The following is a 15,462-nucleotide window of genomic DNA, read 5'->3' as shown; positions in this document are numbered from 1 at the left end:
GAACCGAAAACCGAATAAATTGAAAAATATTAACCGAACTGAACCGAACCTTCCGATTAACCGAACTATTAAATTGAAATTGATCGATTCGATTCGATTTTTCAATTCAGACCGATTTATACTCTCCCCTAATAATTATAAAGAGGGCTACATAGAATACCAAAAGTTTAATTCAGTCCAAAACTAAAAGAGAAACTAAACAAATCAAACCATCCAAGCGTATTCAACTAAAACAATTAATCAGACTATCGACCAAACAGAATAACAGCACAATCAAGCAATGACAGTGCCGTTACACACCACCCCACACCGCCACGTCGTAAGAGTACTATCCATGATTCCAACAGAATAGTAATTGAACCTATCTTTTAGCAACACCGTTGAGAAAATAAATAATAAATAAATAAAAATAAGTACCAGTCCATCCATCTATGGGAGACTCAATAATAGGATTCACAGTTATTCTATTTCACTAAAATAATTTTAAATGTTTTGAAATTTTTTATTATTATTATTTAAATAACACTTAATTTAAAATAATTACTTCAAAAATATTTAATTAAAAAATGATAATAATAATAATAATAATAATAATAATAAGTTGATAACAATGGAACAAAATATTCTTTGAATAAAAATAATAATATAATTAGTATTAATTTAAAATAATATTTTCTTATATTTTCCATAAAATAATTTTATTGACTACTTTTTACTTGCTTCATCCAAGAAATAAACGCTTACTTTTCTTTTTTATACATCTCAAATCATAAGCAATTTTTATTTTTGACATGATAATTAATTTATTATCTCTTAATATAGTTTTATTTAATACGTTTAAAAAACAAAATTAATTTTATATTATCAACAATATTAATAAGTAACTAAATAAAATTTTAAATTAATTATTTTATTATTATCGACAGTATATTATTATCAATATAAAATTTAGTTTGATAGTATACCTAAATTTAATAGGTTTCAAATTCTACTTTCTCAATCTCGATCTCAATTTATTAAAAAAATATAATTTTTTAAATTTATTAACATTATGTCATCAGTAATTTATTAAAAAATTAAAATTAAAATTAACTTTATGCTACAAATGATAATATATTTTAAATTAAAATTTACTAAAAATATATATATAATTTTTCAAATTTATCTATGCTAAGGTGGTGTAGATAATTTATTAAAAAATTAAAATTAATTTTATGTACCAATGTTAATTTTTGTCAATAACTAAATAAAATTTTAAATTAATTATTTTATTATTACTAATGACCTATTGTCATTGATATTATATTTTAAATTAAAATTTATAAAAAATATAAATTTTAAATTTTATTGAGCCAGATCTGTAACTTATTAAAAAAATTAAAATTAACTTTGCATTGATAATAAAATAAATTGTTAGATTAATTATTTTATTATTACTAATGATAAGTCTTGTGGATATTTTATTTTCAATTAAATTTTACAAAAAATATAATTATTAAAAAATTAAAATTAAGTTGTTCTACTGACAACTCTTCGCGTAAGTAATATAATTAAAATTTTAATGGTAATATATTTTGGATTAATTTTTTTAAAAAATTATTTTTTAATTTTAATTTTTTTTGAAATGTTTTTAATTTTAATTTTTATAATAAAGCGATAACAATATTGCATTGTAAATACCAACTCTATGTGAATAATAATAATTTCTATTTGTTAATGGTCAATAATTCAAATTTTTAAGTTTTTAATTTTTTAATAAAATAATTATTTTATTGAATTTTTCTTTACTAATACAAATAAAAAAATCAATTCTAATTGAAAAAAATTAAATTGTTAAAATTAAATTATTATAAATTTTAAAATAAAAAATTAAATTATTATAAAAAATGAAATTTAAAAATGAAATTATTATAATTATTATTAATATAGATAAAAAAAACTATATTCTTAACAAAATGGAACTTTAAAAATTAAATTATTTTTTATTAAAAATATATGAATTAAATTTTAGTAAATATAAAAAATTATATTATAAATTACTCTTCTAAAGTCAAGCAAGTCTTTTTGTTAAAAATAAACAATATAATTGTAAAAATCATTTTACTGTGAAGTTCTAAGTTGAACTTCTGATGAAAATTAATTATGAAAATTATATGAAAATTTATTGATTTTAAAAAATATATTAAAATATTTATAAAATTTATAAAATTTAATTAATTAAATTTTTTTATTAATTTTAATAATTAAATATTATTAGTCATTCTCATGTGTAGTTGTCAAAATGCCACTATGATACAGATTTTAATGGGAAGGATGATGGGAAAGACAAGCAATAGGCAGCAAAGAGAGAAAGCCAACACTCAAGCCCTCTCTCTCTCTCTCTCTCTAAATGATAATACTGCCAAAACAAACAACCTTCTCTCTCTCCTCTGTAGAAATCAATTTCCAAGGAGAAAACAGTCACAAAGAAACAGATCATCACCGACAGAACTCTAAACACAAAGCCAACCCCATCCAATCTTCAAACCAAAACCCTTTTATATTCCTTCCCTTTAATTTTCTCATACCCATTTTAGCAGGTAAATTTCTTCAGCTGATGGATTATTATTCATCTAATTTAAGCAAAGGAGCCTCTCTAATTGGTAGCATTTCAGCTTCTTTGGGTAACATCTCCTCTCTGGCTTTTCAATAAGCTCACCGGCATTTTTACAAAGGCCATGAAGTTCTTCTGTCAATTTGTGGTGGATAGGTTGCTGCTGGTAGGGACCTTTCTGCAACACATATTCTACAAGGTAGGCGTGTGAAACAGTGGATTGAGAAATAAAGAAAAGGTTTTTTTGCTGAATTTACCAATTTGCCCTCCAAAAGTTGAAAACATGATGATGATGGCCACAACAACTACCCAAACACACCCTTGATGTATATCCATGGCTTGAAGATTCATCAAAAAGATTGGCTGTGACAAAGTTGTTGGTGTCTAGAAGCCAAAATTGGTGTTATTCCTTGCTTTTTTAACAGCCAGAATTTGGCAGGCTAGGTGGGAAGTAAGGGAGGAAAGAATGAGGAGAGAGAAAGGAAAGAGCATCCCTTGAGAGGAAAGGAAAGAGGAGAGAGAAGGGTATAAGAGTAAGTGAACAAGGAATAGACCAGGAGGAGTATTAAATTGGGAGGAAAATGAAAAAGGCATCTCTCTCTCACACATAACATTGAAAGAGAGAGAGAGAGAGAGAGAGAGAGAGAGAGAGAGAGCATCACCACAGTCACCAAAGCCTAAAAATAAGGTACAAGTAACAACTGCTGCAACAACAACACATCAGAAAACAGCATCATCCCATTTATCTCTTTGCTTTGCTTTTTCAGCCAAAACCCAATTCTTATTGTTCTTACCCTCATTAGTTTCTCTCTCTAGAAATAGGTCAAAATTTTCTTTCTTTCTTGCTTTGTATGTTTTGTCTCTCTCTCACTATACACAGAGACATGGAAACTCCATGCAACCTCTTCTTCCATCAAAAACTAAGAAGAGTCCACACCACCCAATTCTCTCTCTTTCTCTTTCCTCAGTGGCCCAGCTGGACCGAAAATTTATTTGAGAAGAAAAACAAAAAGGAAAAGAAAGAAGAGAGGAGAGATTAGTAGTATGTAGATGTCTTCAAATGTTGTCCTCCAACCAAACCCACCTCACAAAAAAACCTCTCTCTCTCCCATAAAAATGAAAGTATCCCAGAAATGCCCTTCTGCAACCCCCCAAAAAATCCCATCTTCATCACTGTCTCAACTCTCAAAAGAAACATTTTTTTCACCGAATTATGTGGGCTTCTTTGGGTTTTCTTTGTCTTGGTCAGAGTTTCACAGAGAAAACAGGAAAGCGAGAACCTTCCCATCTCTCTCTTTCTTGTTTCTCTCTCTGTCTCTCTCTAACCTCTTCTTCTTTCCTTTCCTTTTATTATTTCTTTCCCATCTCTTTCTTCATTCTTATTGAGCTCTCTTCTTTCCTTTTTCTCTTCCTTTTATCTCTATTTCTCTTCGTTTCCCTGTTTTTGCCTTGTGGGTAGATTTTTTATTATCGGATTCGATCTGATGTTGAAGAGGATGAAAGGGGTTGCTGCTGCTATGGAGTCTTCTCCTTCTCCATATGCAACTGTGTTTGAGGATCAAAGGGCCAGGCTCAAGCATCAAAGTCTTTTGCAGGATTATGAGGAGTTGTACAAGGTAATAGCTTGTTTGAGTTTCCAAGATTTGTGGTTTAGGGTTATTTTTATTAGATCTGGGGTTGTTTTAGATTTCCTTTTGCGGGTGGTGTTAATATTTTTGTTGGTTTTCTATAACTTGCGTTTCCCTATGCTTGTTTGGTTTCTAGGAAAAAATCAAAAAGAGGGTAATTAACCTTTTGATCTTTGATTTCGCCTTGTTTCAAAATTATGTATATCTTGCCCTTACTATGTTTGAATTATTTTCTTCCCAGTGAGTCTCTCCTTTTGTTTCTGAGAAAAACTGGGTAGAAAGTGGAAGAAACTGAAACTTTGTTGTTAAGTTTTGTGAACACAACTTGATAGGTTTTCCTTACATATTTGAGGCTCGCCTGAGGAGGAATATTTTTGGGGTTTCTGGAGTCTTTGCTTGTTCTTTGTTGTTTCCTGTCTTTGCTCAACATCCAAACAGATCAGCTGTGTTCTTATTGGGCAAGTCATCTACCCTTGGTTTGTTTGAAATTGTCCATTTGCTGGTTCCTTGTCTTGAGAATTTTATAGAATTATCCTTTCGGTTCCGCCTGGGATATTATCCTCGTCTATTAGAAACTTTCCATGTGTTGAACTTGTGAATTCCTCTTTTTTTATTAATCTCTTTGATTCAAATGTTTTCACGCTGCACTTGTTTCTCAAGTCTTGTGCAAATTCTTGAGGATTTATGTGGTTTGTGAAGTTCAGTATGTCGTAAGTTCCATACATGGTTTCTTAGCTTGCTGAGAACTTCGACAGAAAACCTTTTGTGCCCATGTTGAAACATAGATGTTCATGCCCATGGTTTTAAAATTTTTTAAAAGGTGTATTTATTTGGTTTTCTTAAGTGGTTAAGAGTTCTCCCAAGGTTTTAAATCAATAGCTTCAATTTGTTGTTTCTGGACTTATAGCTTTAAACATTTCTCAGGAAACAGAATCTCAGAAAAGGAAGTTGGAGATGATGAAACACAAGAAATTGACCCTGTTGTCTGAAGTCAGGTACTCCTCTTGCTCTTTACTAGATGAGTAGGGTTTGATATGATATTGTGCCTTTGAATGTTTCACATATTTTGTTTGAGTTGGGATCAGATATATTGTAAGGTTGAAATATGGGTAAATGTTTGTCTTTTGAATTATAGGTTTCTAAGGCAACGATACAAGTTCTTGATGCAAAACCAGTCTCAAAACCCTCCTGAGCCGAAATACATACGGAGGCAGAACTTAGTTAATACTAGTAGAACTGTAAGGAAAGAAAGGGATAGCACTGGGAATGATGCTGCTGTACAGCGCCAAGCTCCACGATTTGATTTAAACAGAAAGGGTAAGAAGGTTTATGGTGAAAGAGAAGCTGTTTTACAAACCCCTGGTCCAACTTTCGACTTGAGCCAGAAGCAGAAGACATATATCGGAAAGGAGGCTGCATTCGGTAAATCAGCAACAACTGCTGACTTGAATTTGAAGGAAAGGATTTACAGTGGAAAGGAAGCTGTTGCTAGGAACAATGCTCCAATTTTTGACCTGAACCAGATTTCGGTAATCATTTGCAAACTTTTGTTAATGACATGACCTATGGATTCTTGCATTCCTTTTTGTCATGAACTAATTTTGTGATTGAAATTTGTCAGAGGGAAGAGGAAGAGTTACAGGCTAATGGGGAGATGATGAGAATAGATGAACCAAAGATATCATTAATGAGAGGTGGGAGTGATGAACACCACACTGATATGAAGTTATCAGCTTGTAGGAGTGTTGGAAATGGAGCAAGTCGGGCAGGTAAGAGAAAGATTTCATGGCAGGATCAGGTTGCATTGAGGGTTTGAATTCTTCGTTCAACAGCAATCGAAGATTATATTTTGGTGAGGTTGGAAAAGTTTCCTTGCCTAATATTGTCATGGTTAACTCTCATATTTTTTTTTTTTTTTTTTTTTACTTTTCTCTTATTTGTAAAGAAAGAATAGATCCCATATATTATAATCGTAGATGAATTGATTCTGAGATACCTAATTTGTGTTCATTATATCTTTTTGTTTAGTTTGCACATGGTAGTAAAAAATCCAATTAAGTGCTTACCTACTGCTTTAGGACCCATCAATCGAGTCTCCTTAAGCGTGTGCTTGCTCTCCCTACTTGAGTTTGCACCTCTTTTGTCTTTTAAAGTGCAAGGCGCTTGCCTTATTCAAATCCATTCATCATGGAACATGTTGTTCCTGTCTTCCCTTTTCCTTGGTTGTGGCTGCTGGGATTTCCAGCTTTTCTCCTGGCAAAAGCAGCTGTTATAGAAGAAACTATCAAATATAGTTGAGCACGTGAAAAAGTTTACAAAACCTCATCTTGACAGCCACTATTGGATGATCTTGTTGCTGATTTAGATGAGATGGTAGAGGAGATGGAAGAATACTAATGTAGTGGTGGTGGATGAAAATTTTCTGGATTTGTTCAAGCTTTTTCCTTGGCATTGTCCTAGTTTCTTAGTTTATTACTTTGTGCAGTTCTCTTTTGATATCTTTTGAAGGATCTTAACCCTTGGACGTGTCATGAATTCATGGTTAAATGAGATTTGACAATATGATGTCAGGTATTAGATTTTTTTTTTTAATTGTAAAATATGAAATTAACATGATATGGATGATATCATTTTCAATTCTGGTTCTTGCTTTAATCAGGGAAGATCCTTTTTGAGCTTTAGGAGATGATGAGGCATATCCCTTCTCTAGACGAAAAATTATTCTATAAATCGATGATTTCATGTCATCTAGTGGCAAGATATAATAAGATGCAATTATTTTAAAAACACTTTTTTTTTTGTGATTTACTTTTTTTTCTTTTAATGGTATTTTTTCATATTTATTAAAATTTTATTTGCTTGTCATTTCATATAGAATAGTCTATCTCGAAAAATTTAGGGGTCTAATTTGGAGTTCATTCACATTGCCCATTATTATTTTTACTGATTATGACCTAATTTAGGTTTTATTTGGTTGTAATAAGTCAGAAGGTGAAAATTATTTTTGTTTGGTTGATTTTTTTTTTTTTTTTAAAAGAAGTCGAGTTATATAGATAAATCAAACAAGATATGACTTATCAAAAAATAATTTATTTGAACCATTTGTTTTACACGCATTGTGGTAGGTAAAGGTAGAAAAAGGTAATAATGAACTAAAATTCAGTGGTTGTAATTCTCTTTATGTCCGTTCAGGCCTATTCTTTTTTATGGTGTGGTGGCAACAGGCATAATGAGCTATAATTGCTAAAAGAACCAATGGTTTAGGCCTTGAAAACGTTTTAAGCAAGTGTTTAGCATTTCAAATGGAGTATTACTCGAACAGCCGGTATCGTTGAATAAGCTCCTAGTCTTACTGCTTTAAAGCTTTTGGAAGGCAAATGTTTGTACTCATCCGAACGTATGTTTTCATTCATATAATTGAAAAATGACGTCATAAAAATTATAGTAGATTACATATATATATATACAATATTATAATTTTAATTGGTGGGTGTAAAGTTTATCTTGTACATTCAGAATTTTCTCGGATTAAACATTTTGTTTAAAGGGCAATCTCGTTTGGGCATTCTTTCTTGGATTGTATCTCATAGAATCTTTTCATTTGAATACGTGGGGATTGAAGGTCGACCACAAATGGCTTAAGCAATTGCCTGGTAACGACTTAACTCCAAGGTCTTGGCGTGGACTCGAAGCTAATACTTCCAAAGGCAGGCCAATCGATGAAAGCTAAATTCCATTGTGGATAGGTACAAAGTAGACCAGTCTCTGAAAGCTGAGTTTCAATTGTTGAAAAGGCGTTGGTCTTTGTACGCCACACGTTTTAAAGACCATGTCAAGAGAGTTTTCCATTTTAACCTAATTATGATACAATCCGATTTCTAAGGCTAAAGGTCAACCGTAGTTAGCTTCATTTCATCAATTTCGGATTCAAGCATGATGCAAGGCTTTACATAAAAGTTACTTAATATATAAGTAAAGGAAAAGTTAACCTTGAACTTGAAGTTTATGTCCATAGTCACCAAGGTGGTTCAATTTTGCTTTTCAACTTGCAATTGAAGATTGATCAAATCCTTCAGCTTTTGCAACCACATTTCCTATTATCTTCTCATTGCCTGCAACAGTTTCTGTTGTTTTCTCATTATAATTGGCATTTTCTGTGATTTTCCCGTTTGCCTTTTCAGTCTCAGCTTCTTTATCTTTTGCTTTCTCACCTGGTTTAGATGATACCGTCTTAATGATGGTTGGAACAGCTTCTCTGTTTTGATTAAGCTCCTGCTGCCGAAATCTGTGCTTCTTCCCCTTTTTATGATTCTCCATCACTGTTGCAGAGTAGGCACCAACTTGACAAACTTCACACCAGAACCTAAATTTTTTCTTCTTCCTAAATTCCGCAGTCCTCTCTTCTGCTGCCACATTTCTCTCCTTCAAGGTACTTTCATGTACATTTTTCTGCAATTGCAGCTCATCGTTTGCATTCCCTGAATCTTGTTTGTCCCCTGTTTGCTTGTTCGTATTGTTATTACCTTTTTCAACTTGGAGTAATGGCCCTTCAGCTTTTACCTCTAGTTCTGCGCCTGTAGTAGTTTTCTTTGGGAGCTGTACGGGACTTGAGTTTTTGACCATCTTGTCGGCTCTCAATCTTGCAAGCCTAGCTTTATGCCTCTTGCCATGGAGGTGTTCGTTCAAACCTCTTTCACTTGTAGCGCTTACCTGACAAAGGGCACAACTCCACTCTTCCTTGGGTATTTTCTTTAAATCAGCATCAGGGAGACCACCAGAGCCTCCTTCAGGTGGCGTTTCAGCCTTCCGCTTTGCTCCACAAAGATTTGGATTTGGCTTAGCCTGCAACAGAATAATCACAATTCATTGCCAGATGAATGGTGATAAACCTAGCTCTTACAAACAAGAAAGTTATCTTATTTAATTGTAAATACATCAGACCAAGAAGAGCAGTATTCGTTAACATTACTGTATCCAGATATCACACTTGATTGAAGAGAGACTAAGATCTTTTTTATCTATCACTGTTTACAATTAAAAAAACAAAGAATATTTACATAAAAAATCCAAAACTTTTCGCTATTTTTCAATTTAATTCAAAATTTTAGAAGTTGATAAAATTGTTCAAAATTGCAAATGTTATTGCAATTATAACCAAACTTAATACTTGAATTGGCAAGAACGTGTCTTGCTGACATGGCAAGGCAAGATAACATAGATAATTTTATTATTTTCATATGTCACATAATAAGTGTGCAAGCGTGAAAGAAATAAATGAAAAGGGAAGGAAATAGAGTTGGGAAGGATGTTAGGGGCAGTTATTTCATCTTAAAGCTACTTGACATTAGCTTGGGGAAGTTACAAGTAGTTAGTATCTGTCTCTTCCTTCTCTACTCTTCTAACTCTTTTCCAGTCCCTTTTGAACCCAAAGTTGCTTAGGCACCGGAAAATGCATCAAGGAAGCCAGGTCAAGCAAGGCGCCACTGCCTTGCCTTGCCTCGCCTGCACCTACATTGAGGCGCTCACGTAGTTGAAGGGAGGCAACGCCTCTTCTATGTAATTTTCTTTTAATGAGTGCAAAGTAGAGAAGAAGAAGAAGATGGGGGGACATAAACAATGTAGTTTTAATAAAAAATAATAAATATTTTTGGAATCTTTGACTTCTTTTTCGTGAAGAATGAAAGGGCAATTGACTAGTTGAACCAATTTAATTGTTTGAAAAATTATTGCACTCACTGCTTATACAATGGTAACGGTCTCTTTCTACAACCTATAACTAAATATTATAATAAAAAACTATTAATAATAATTTATTCTATTAATTAAATTAAATTAAATTATGACTTTATTTTATTATGTCTTAGAGAGTAAAAATTACATAAATTTTTGTATTTATTATTTCATATAATTTTAATACAATTATATTCTTTTTCATTTTTATTATAGAATTTTAATTTTAAGTTTTTCTCTATTAGATATAATTATATTATTATTTAAAATTTAAAATTTAAAATTACTGAATTTAAATTAAAAATTTAAATAAACCTATTTTAACAATTATTTATAAAAATATTTAAAAACATTGCTTTTTACTTTTTTTTTTTCTATGTTAGTAGGATAGTTGAAAATATAATTCTAGAAGATAATTGTTATGGATAACAGATAGATTAGAGAAAAAGGCGGAAGAAAAGTCGATCGTCATGGGTGATTCAACAAATCTATTAGAGAAGTTGAATTCCCACATTTGAAAGATTTAGCTCAATAAATCTGTGAACTAGTTCATACCTTCAATAGGGAGACAAAGCAGAACTAGGATCTATGGAGTAGTAGCAAGCAAAATCCATTCCTAAAATTAGAAATATTATGATTTGTATAGACCTCCACCGTATAAGAGTTTTATTTTTATTCAATAAAGCAAGCAGGATCTATTTCTAAAATTGTGAGATTTAAGACGCTCTCATTAATGAGTCTGAAGTATTAAGAGCTCCCTCTAATGAGCTCTTTTCCTATCAACACGATCCATAATCCGAGACCACAACAATAACCTTCATCTCTCTTTCGTCTTTTTCTTTTCTTCAAACTGTAGCCCACGCCAGCAGCCTGCATCCAATAACCTTTTTCTTCTTTTCTTTTTCTTTTTTCTTCTCTTCCTCCTTTTCTTTCCTCTTCTTCTCATCTTCCATAATTCCATTATCTTCTCTTCTTCCCCCAAATATGTGACAACTCTTTTTTTTTTCCTTTAATTTTTGGTAACCACTTTATGTATTTATATTGTTTTATTACTTATAATTGAATACTTTCAAAAATTATAGATTGCTTTTATATTTATTTTAAATGAGTATTATTCTATTGTTTTTAATTTTATAAAAAATTATAATTTATTTTAGATGGCTTTTATATATGTATTTTGTATATTTGTACTATTGATTTGTTGTTGATTAAATGAAAAATATATTATTGATTTATTTCTCTTATTTTGCAAATAATATTTTTTCCCTTTGAATATGAGTGTTCTTTGATGTATTTGTGTGTGCCTGTGTGTATATATATATATAATTCTGGCTTTAGTGCCTTTTCAAAAAGGCATCACCTTGCACCTTGCACCTTGCCTCTTGTTTCTTGCCTCCCACCTCAGGCAAAAGGCACTCTGTCACCTTAGTGTCACCTCTCATCTAAATAACATTGTCTGACTCTTAACCTTTCTATCTCCAATTTCTTCCAACTTCTTATTAATTTCCAATTGCTCTGTTAGGGTTCCAAAACTGTAACATTTGATATCCGAGCAGGTTATATGAGGGATAGATTCAAGTTTGTAATTTTCATTATCTAAAGCAATCTTTTGCCTGATTTCTACATGCAAACCTCATGTGTTGAGCAAAAGATTCAGCAGTTTATGAAAAACGCATATGGGGAGAGGAACAAGGTCCATTGAAGTACAAGTATAACAGCCGTGAGCAATTTCAAAAGGGCTTTTATCTGTGGAACACATATAGAATTGTTATAGCCAAACTCTGCAAGAAAGAAAAAGAAAAACCTCCATTACCTTGGTTCTCTCTTAAAAGACAACTACGCAATCACCAAACTAAGATTCAGAACTTCAACTTGACCATCTATTTGAGGGGAAAAAACTAAAGGAAATTTCAAAGTAAAGACAAAAAAGCTTCCAAAAGTAACTTACAAACTTTACATTCCGACTTCATATTACAAAAGAAGACAGAACATGCAATTTGACACCTTCTCTAAAGAAAAATACAACTAAATGTGAAGCATAATATGTCTTATCGCATGGAATAAATGTACCATTTTATAAATCCCAACCACTACTGATAAAACAGAATCATGTCATTGAGTTGTTTTAGGTAACCTATGAACAAAATCCATACTCACATCTTTCCAAAGGCTTGTGAATGATAAGAAAAGTGTTACAAAACCAGTGTCATGCTTCTTAGCTTCAGCTAATTGACAAGTGCAACACTGAGACAATCTCAGCAACATCTCTCTTCAATTGAATGAAGGCAAATAAAGCCCATCATCAGCAAGAGCAATGTTCTTGTCCTTTCCAAAGTGTAGAGGGCAGTAATGAGAAATGATTTAGCATCTTTAGACCTTTCTAAATTGGAACAATATAGCCGACTTAATTAGTTGGGACTAAGGTTAGTTATCTTTAGATGTAATTTTTTTTTTCTCTTTGCATGTGTCAAATGTATTGTTTGTGTTAGAGATTAACACTCTATCTCAATATCAAATATATTGTTTTTTCTTAGAGATTAACGTTCTATCTCAATAGTAAATATTCAAAGATAATAATTTATGAGTAAATACTAAATAGTGAGTATTTCATCTAAATTTAACTTTTTGTGTGAGCATTTCGTTCCAAGACTATGAATAAAAGAGATTGTTCAACTTCATTTTCAGATTTATTTTTTTAATCCTTCTCTGCTAATAAGACTTTTGCAGGCCAACCCAAGGACCTGTATTGTCCCAACTTAATACTATAAAGTAGGGCTTGGTCTATGCCAGCATGACACAGGCAAGGGTGCTTAACTATGCCATATCAGCCCGTCCTGCCCCCATTTAGCACCATGCCTCTAAATGTGGGCAATATAAACTACAACAGCCACCTTACATCAACTTGTGTGCCTGAAATGGGAGCCAGGATCCAGTGACCCAGCAAAGGTCAATATCATAGCTATTGACATGCCAAGCAGAATAAGTCAATGTATTGCCTGTCCCATCGTAGTTGTACACTTCCAATGCAACCACAGTAATAGTGCATGAATAACTATAAGGACCTATTCCAAATATATAGGACCGCCAAGGGAAAGGAAATTATCAGTTCCCACAGTAGAGACATCAATTCATACTACTCTTTACCCAGATTGAGGAAGGCCAAGAATAGGACAGCCAAGGGAAAGGAAATTATCAGTTCCCACAGTAGAGACATCAATCCATACTACTCTTTACCCAGATTAAGGAAGGCCACTACAGCATAAAGTTCTAGCAAACAGTAGCAGCTACAATTATTTGATACAGGGATCACCTAAAGACGGTGATACCCGTATAGCATTGACTCAAGCAGAAGAGCTACTCTCCTATGGGTAAAAAGCCTATATAATGTCACAGATTATTACCTAATAAAAATGTTGCTCAAAAGACCAAACACATACATAATACATAATGATACACGTCAATTGTCAAGCAGCCATAAAAATGGCTAGAAACCAATCATCTATTTTTATACATGTCCTGCATATCGATGTTATTTGGTAATTGGTAGGGGCTACCTTCAAATGCCTAATTCATTCCATCAGTTCAAAAATAAATTTGGATTACTACACTTGCTTTTTCTTTTTTCGGTTGAATTAAATTCATGCTACTCATGCCATAAAGATGCAATTTTGGATACATTTCTTTTACAGGTCCTTCATGTCTAAATCATGAAATTTAACATTAGTTGTTCAAAAATGCAGTTCATCCAGATAGTGTTCAATAGGAAAAGTAAATGTGAAATCAGGCAAGAAAACCTATTACCAGTAAAATAGCAAAATGTGTTTAAAGCAGTCGCATTCTAGACTTGTTACTTCATGACCTGAGCAGAACAACTAGCCAAATGTACACCAATCCACATGAAATTTTAGCAGACAAAGAATGAAAAGAATCACCAGCATATGACAAAATAAACTATAAAGAGCAAATTCAAAAAACGCATTTAAATACTTACCAGTACTATTAGTTTATTCTCATCATCTTTTGAAGCAGACTTAACATCAGGCGACACCAAAGCTTCTGATAATCTTGGCCTCTGCAGCCCCTGATCGACCACGCCACGACCATGAAATGCTGATCGCTCTTCGACCCAGCGATCGTAAAATCGGCTCGGGAAAGGGAACCAAGGTCCCGGTTCAAGTCGCATTGTCAGTCTTCCGTCAAAAGACGACCCACCATCTCCGATTCCCAATCGCATTGGCAGTTCTCTCTCCATCATCAGCTCCCTCCTCACCTCGGCTTCGAGCACCCGTCTCCGAGCGATTTCCTCTGCGATTATCTCTTGTCTGATACGCTCCTTCTCTATTTCACGCAGTAGCGTTTGGTTTCGCATTAGCTCGGGGCTTTGACGCGTATCATTGTTTGGATAGTTTGCTGGGACGGAAAAGCAATGCAAATACTCAATTCACTTGGTGTTTGTTTCCGCAGAAAATTATACTGCACTTATCAAACTTTCTATATTTAGGAAAATTTTTAAGATTGAACTCAAAATTGGTAGCTACCATTACATTGCCCGAGTTTTCTCAATAAACAAACAGCACAAAGACATTTTGCTAACAATTGTTCAGTCATGAAGCAGAGAATTCAAAGTTTGGGGAAAAAAGCTTACACTTTTAAAAAATTATAGATTTTTTCTTTCAGTTTCGCACGAAACAAACAGAGGAGACGAGCAAAATTGGAAAGTAGAATTTGTACGGACCTCGTAATGCTTGATCGGAGAAGCATCCAATAGTTGATGAAGAAGAGAAGTACGTCGGCGGTTTGCCGTCTACAGCTCCAAATTTAAATTCCATCAAAATTATAGAGATAAAAAAAAGTGTTGGGATCGAGAGAGTAAGCTCGTGGTGGGGGCTTCGACGATTCTTAGATGGCAAGTTGCTTGCACGAGGTCGCGAATGCGCCTGAGGATTAATGCGGTAATAACGTTTTCTTTTTGTGTGAAACTAATGCACTAATAAAGTTGGAGTACAGCTTGAGTCCAATTAAGTCTCGTCGGTTTCAATATATTTTCAAAAAAATAATTTATATTTAATTATTTAATTTTAATTTAAAAAATATATTATATCAATAAATTTATATAAATCTGAGTAAAAATTTTAAAATTAAAAAAAGGGTATCATTTTTTTAATTAAAAAAATATTTTTAAATAATTAAATTTTTTAAATATCTTAATATAAAAAATAGAAAATATTTTTTAAAAAATATATATTATAAAATAAATAAAACTTAACTTAGAGATGTAAACAATAAGATATGTATAAAAATTTAAAATATTTAAATTTAAATTCAATTTATATTAATAATATTTAAATTTATTTTAAATTTAATTTAAAATTAATATAGACTATCTAAATTTATTTTAAATTCAATTATTATTATTTGAATAAAATTTAATTGTATTTAATTTTATGTATTTTAATTAATAATTTATATAAAAAATATTTTTTATTAATAATTTTTATTTAAAAATTTAAT

The 15,462-nt window shown here is 32.0% G+C and overlaps 2 protein-coding genes across 3 annotated transcripts; one reads left to right on the top strand and one right to left on the bottom strand.

Annotated features, from left to right (window-relative positions):
• The first annotated feature begins 2,418 nt into the window (after positions 1-2,418).
• On the top strand, positions 2,419-6,216 carry LOC110617574. The gene is made up of 4 exons (XM_021760452.2): positions 2,419-4,209; positions 5,146-5,216; positions 5,357-5,750; positions 5,843-6,216. The coding sequence occupies exons 1-4, from the start codon at positions 4,078-4,080 to the stop codon at positions 6,035-6,037; spliced, it is 792 nt and encodes a 263-aa protein (XP_021616144.1). The 5' UTR covers positions 2,419-4,077; the 3' UTR covers positions 6,038-6,216.
• Positions 6,217-8,096: 1,880 nt separating this feature from the next.
• On the bottom strand, positions 8,097-14,899 carry LOC110618338. Of its 2 annotated transcripts, none has more exons than XM_021761504.2 (3): positions 14,687-14,899; positions 13,943-14,361; positions 8,097-9,063 (listed from the first exon to the last, which is right to left on the bottom strand). In XM_021761504.2, the coding sequence occupies exons 1-3, from the start codon at positions 14,778-14,780 to the stop codon at positions 8,263-8,265; spliced, it is 1,314 nt and encodes a 437-aa protein (XP_021617196.1). In that variant the 5' UTR covers positions 14,781-14,899; the 3' UTR covers positions 8,097-8,262. The 2 variants fall into 2 exon arrangements, with proteins under 2 accessions (XP_021617196.1, XP_021617197.1); XM_021761505.2 differs by having other exon boundaries at positions 13,943-14,424; positions 14,687-14,827.
• Between the last annotated feature and the right edge of the window lie 563 nt (positions 14,900-15,462).

The sequence above is a fragment of the Manihot esculenta genome, chromosome 6 (genome assembly GCF_001659605.2).
Source record: "Manihot esculenta cultivar AM560-2 chromosome 6, M.esculenta_v8, whole genome shotgun sequence".
In the NCBI taxonomy this organism is placed as follows: Eukaryota; Viridiplantae; Streptophyta; class Magnoliopsida; order Malpighiales; family Euphorbiaceae; genus Manihot; species Manihot esculenta.
This window is presented reverse-complemented; position numbering and strand designations above follow the sequence as displayed.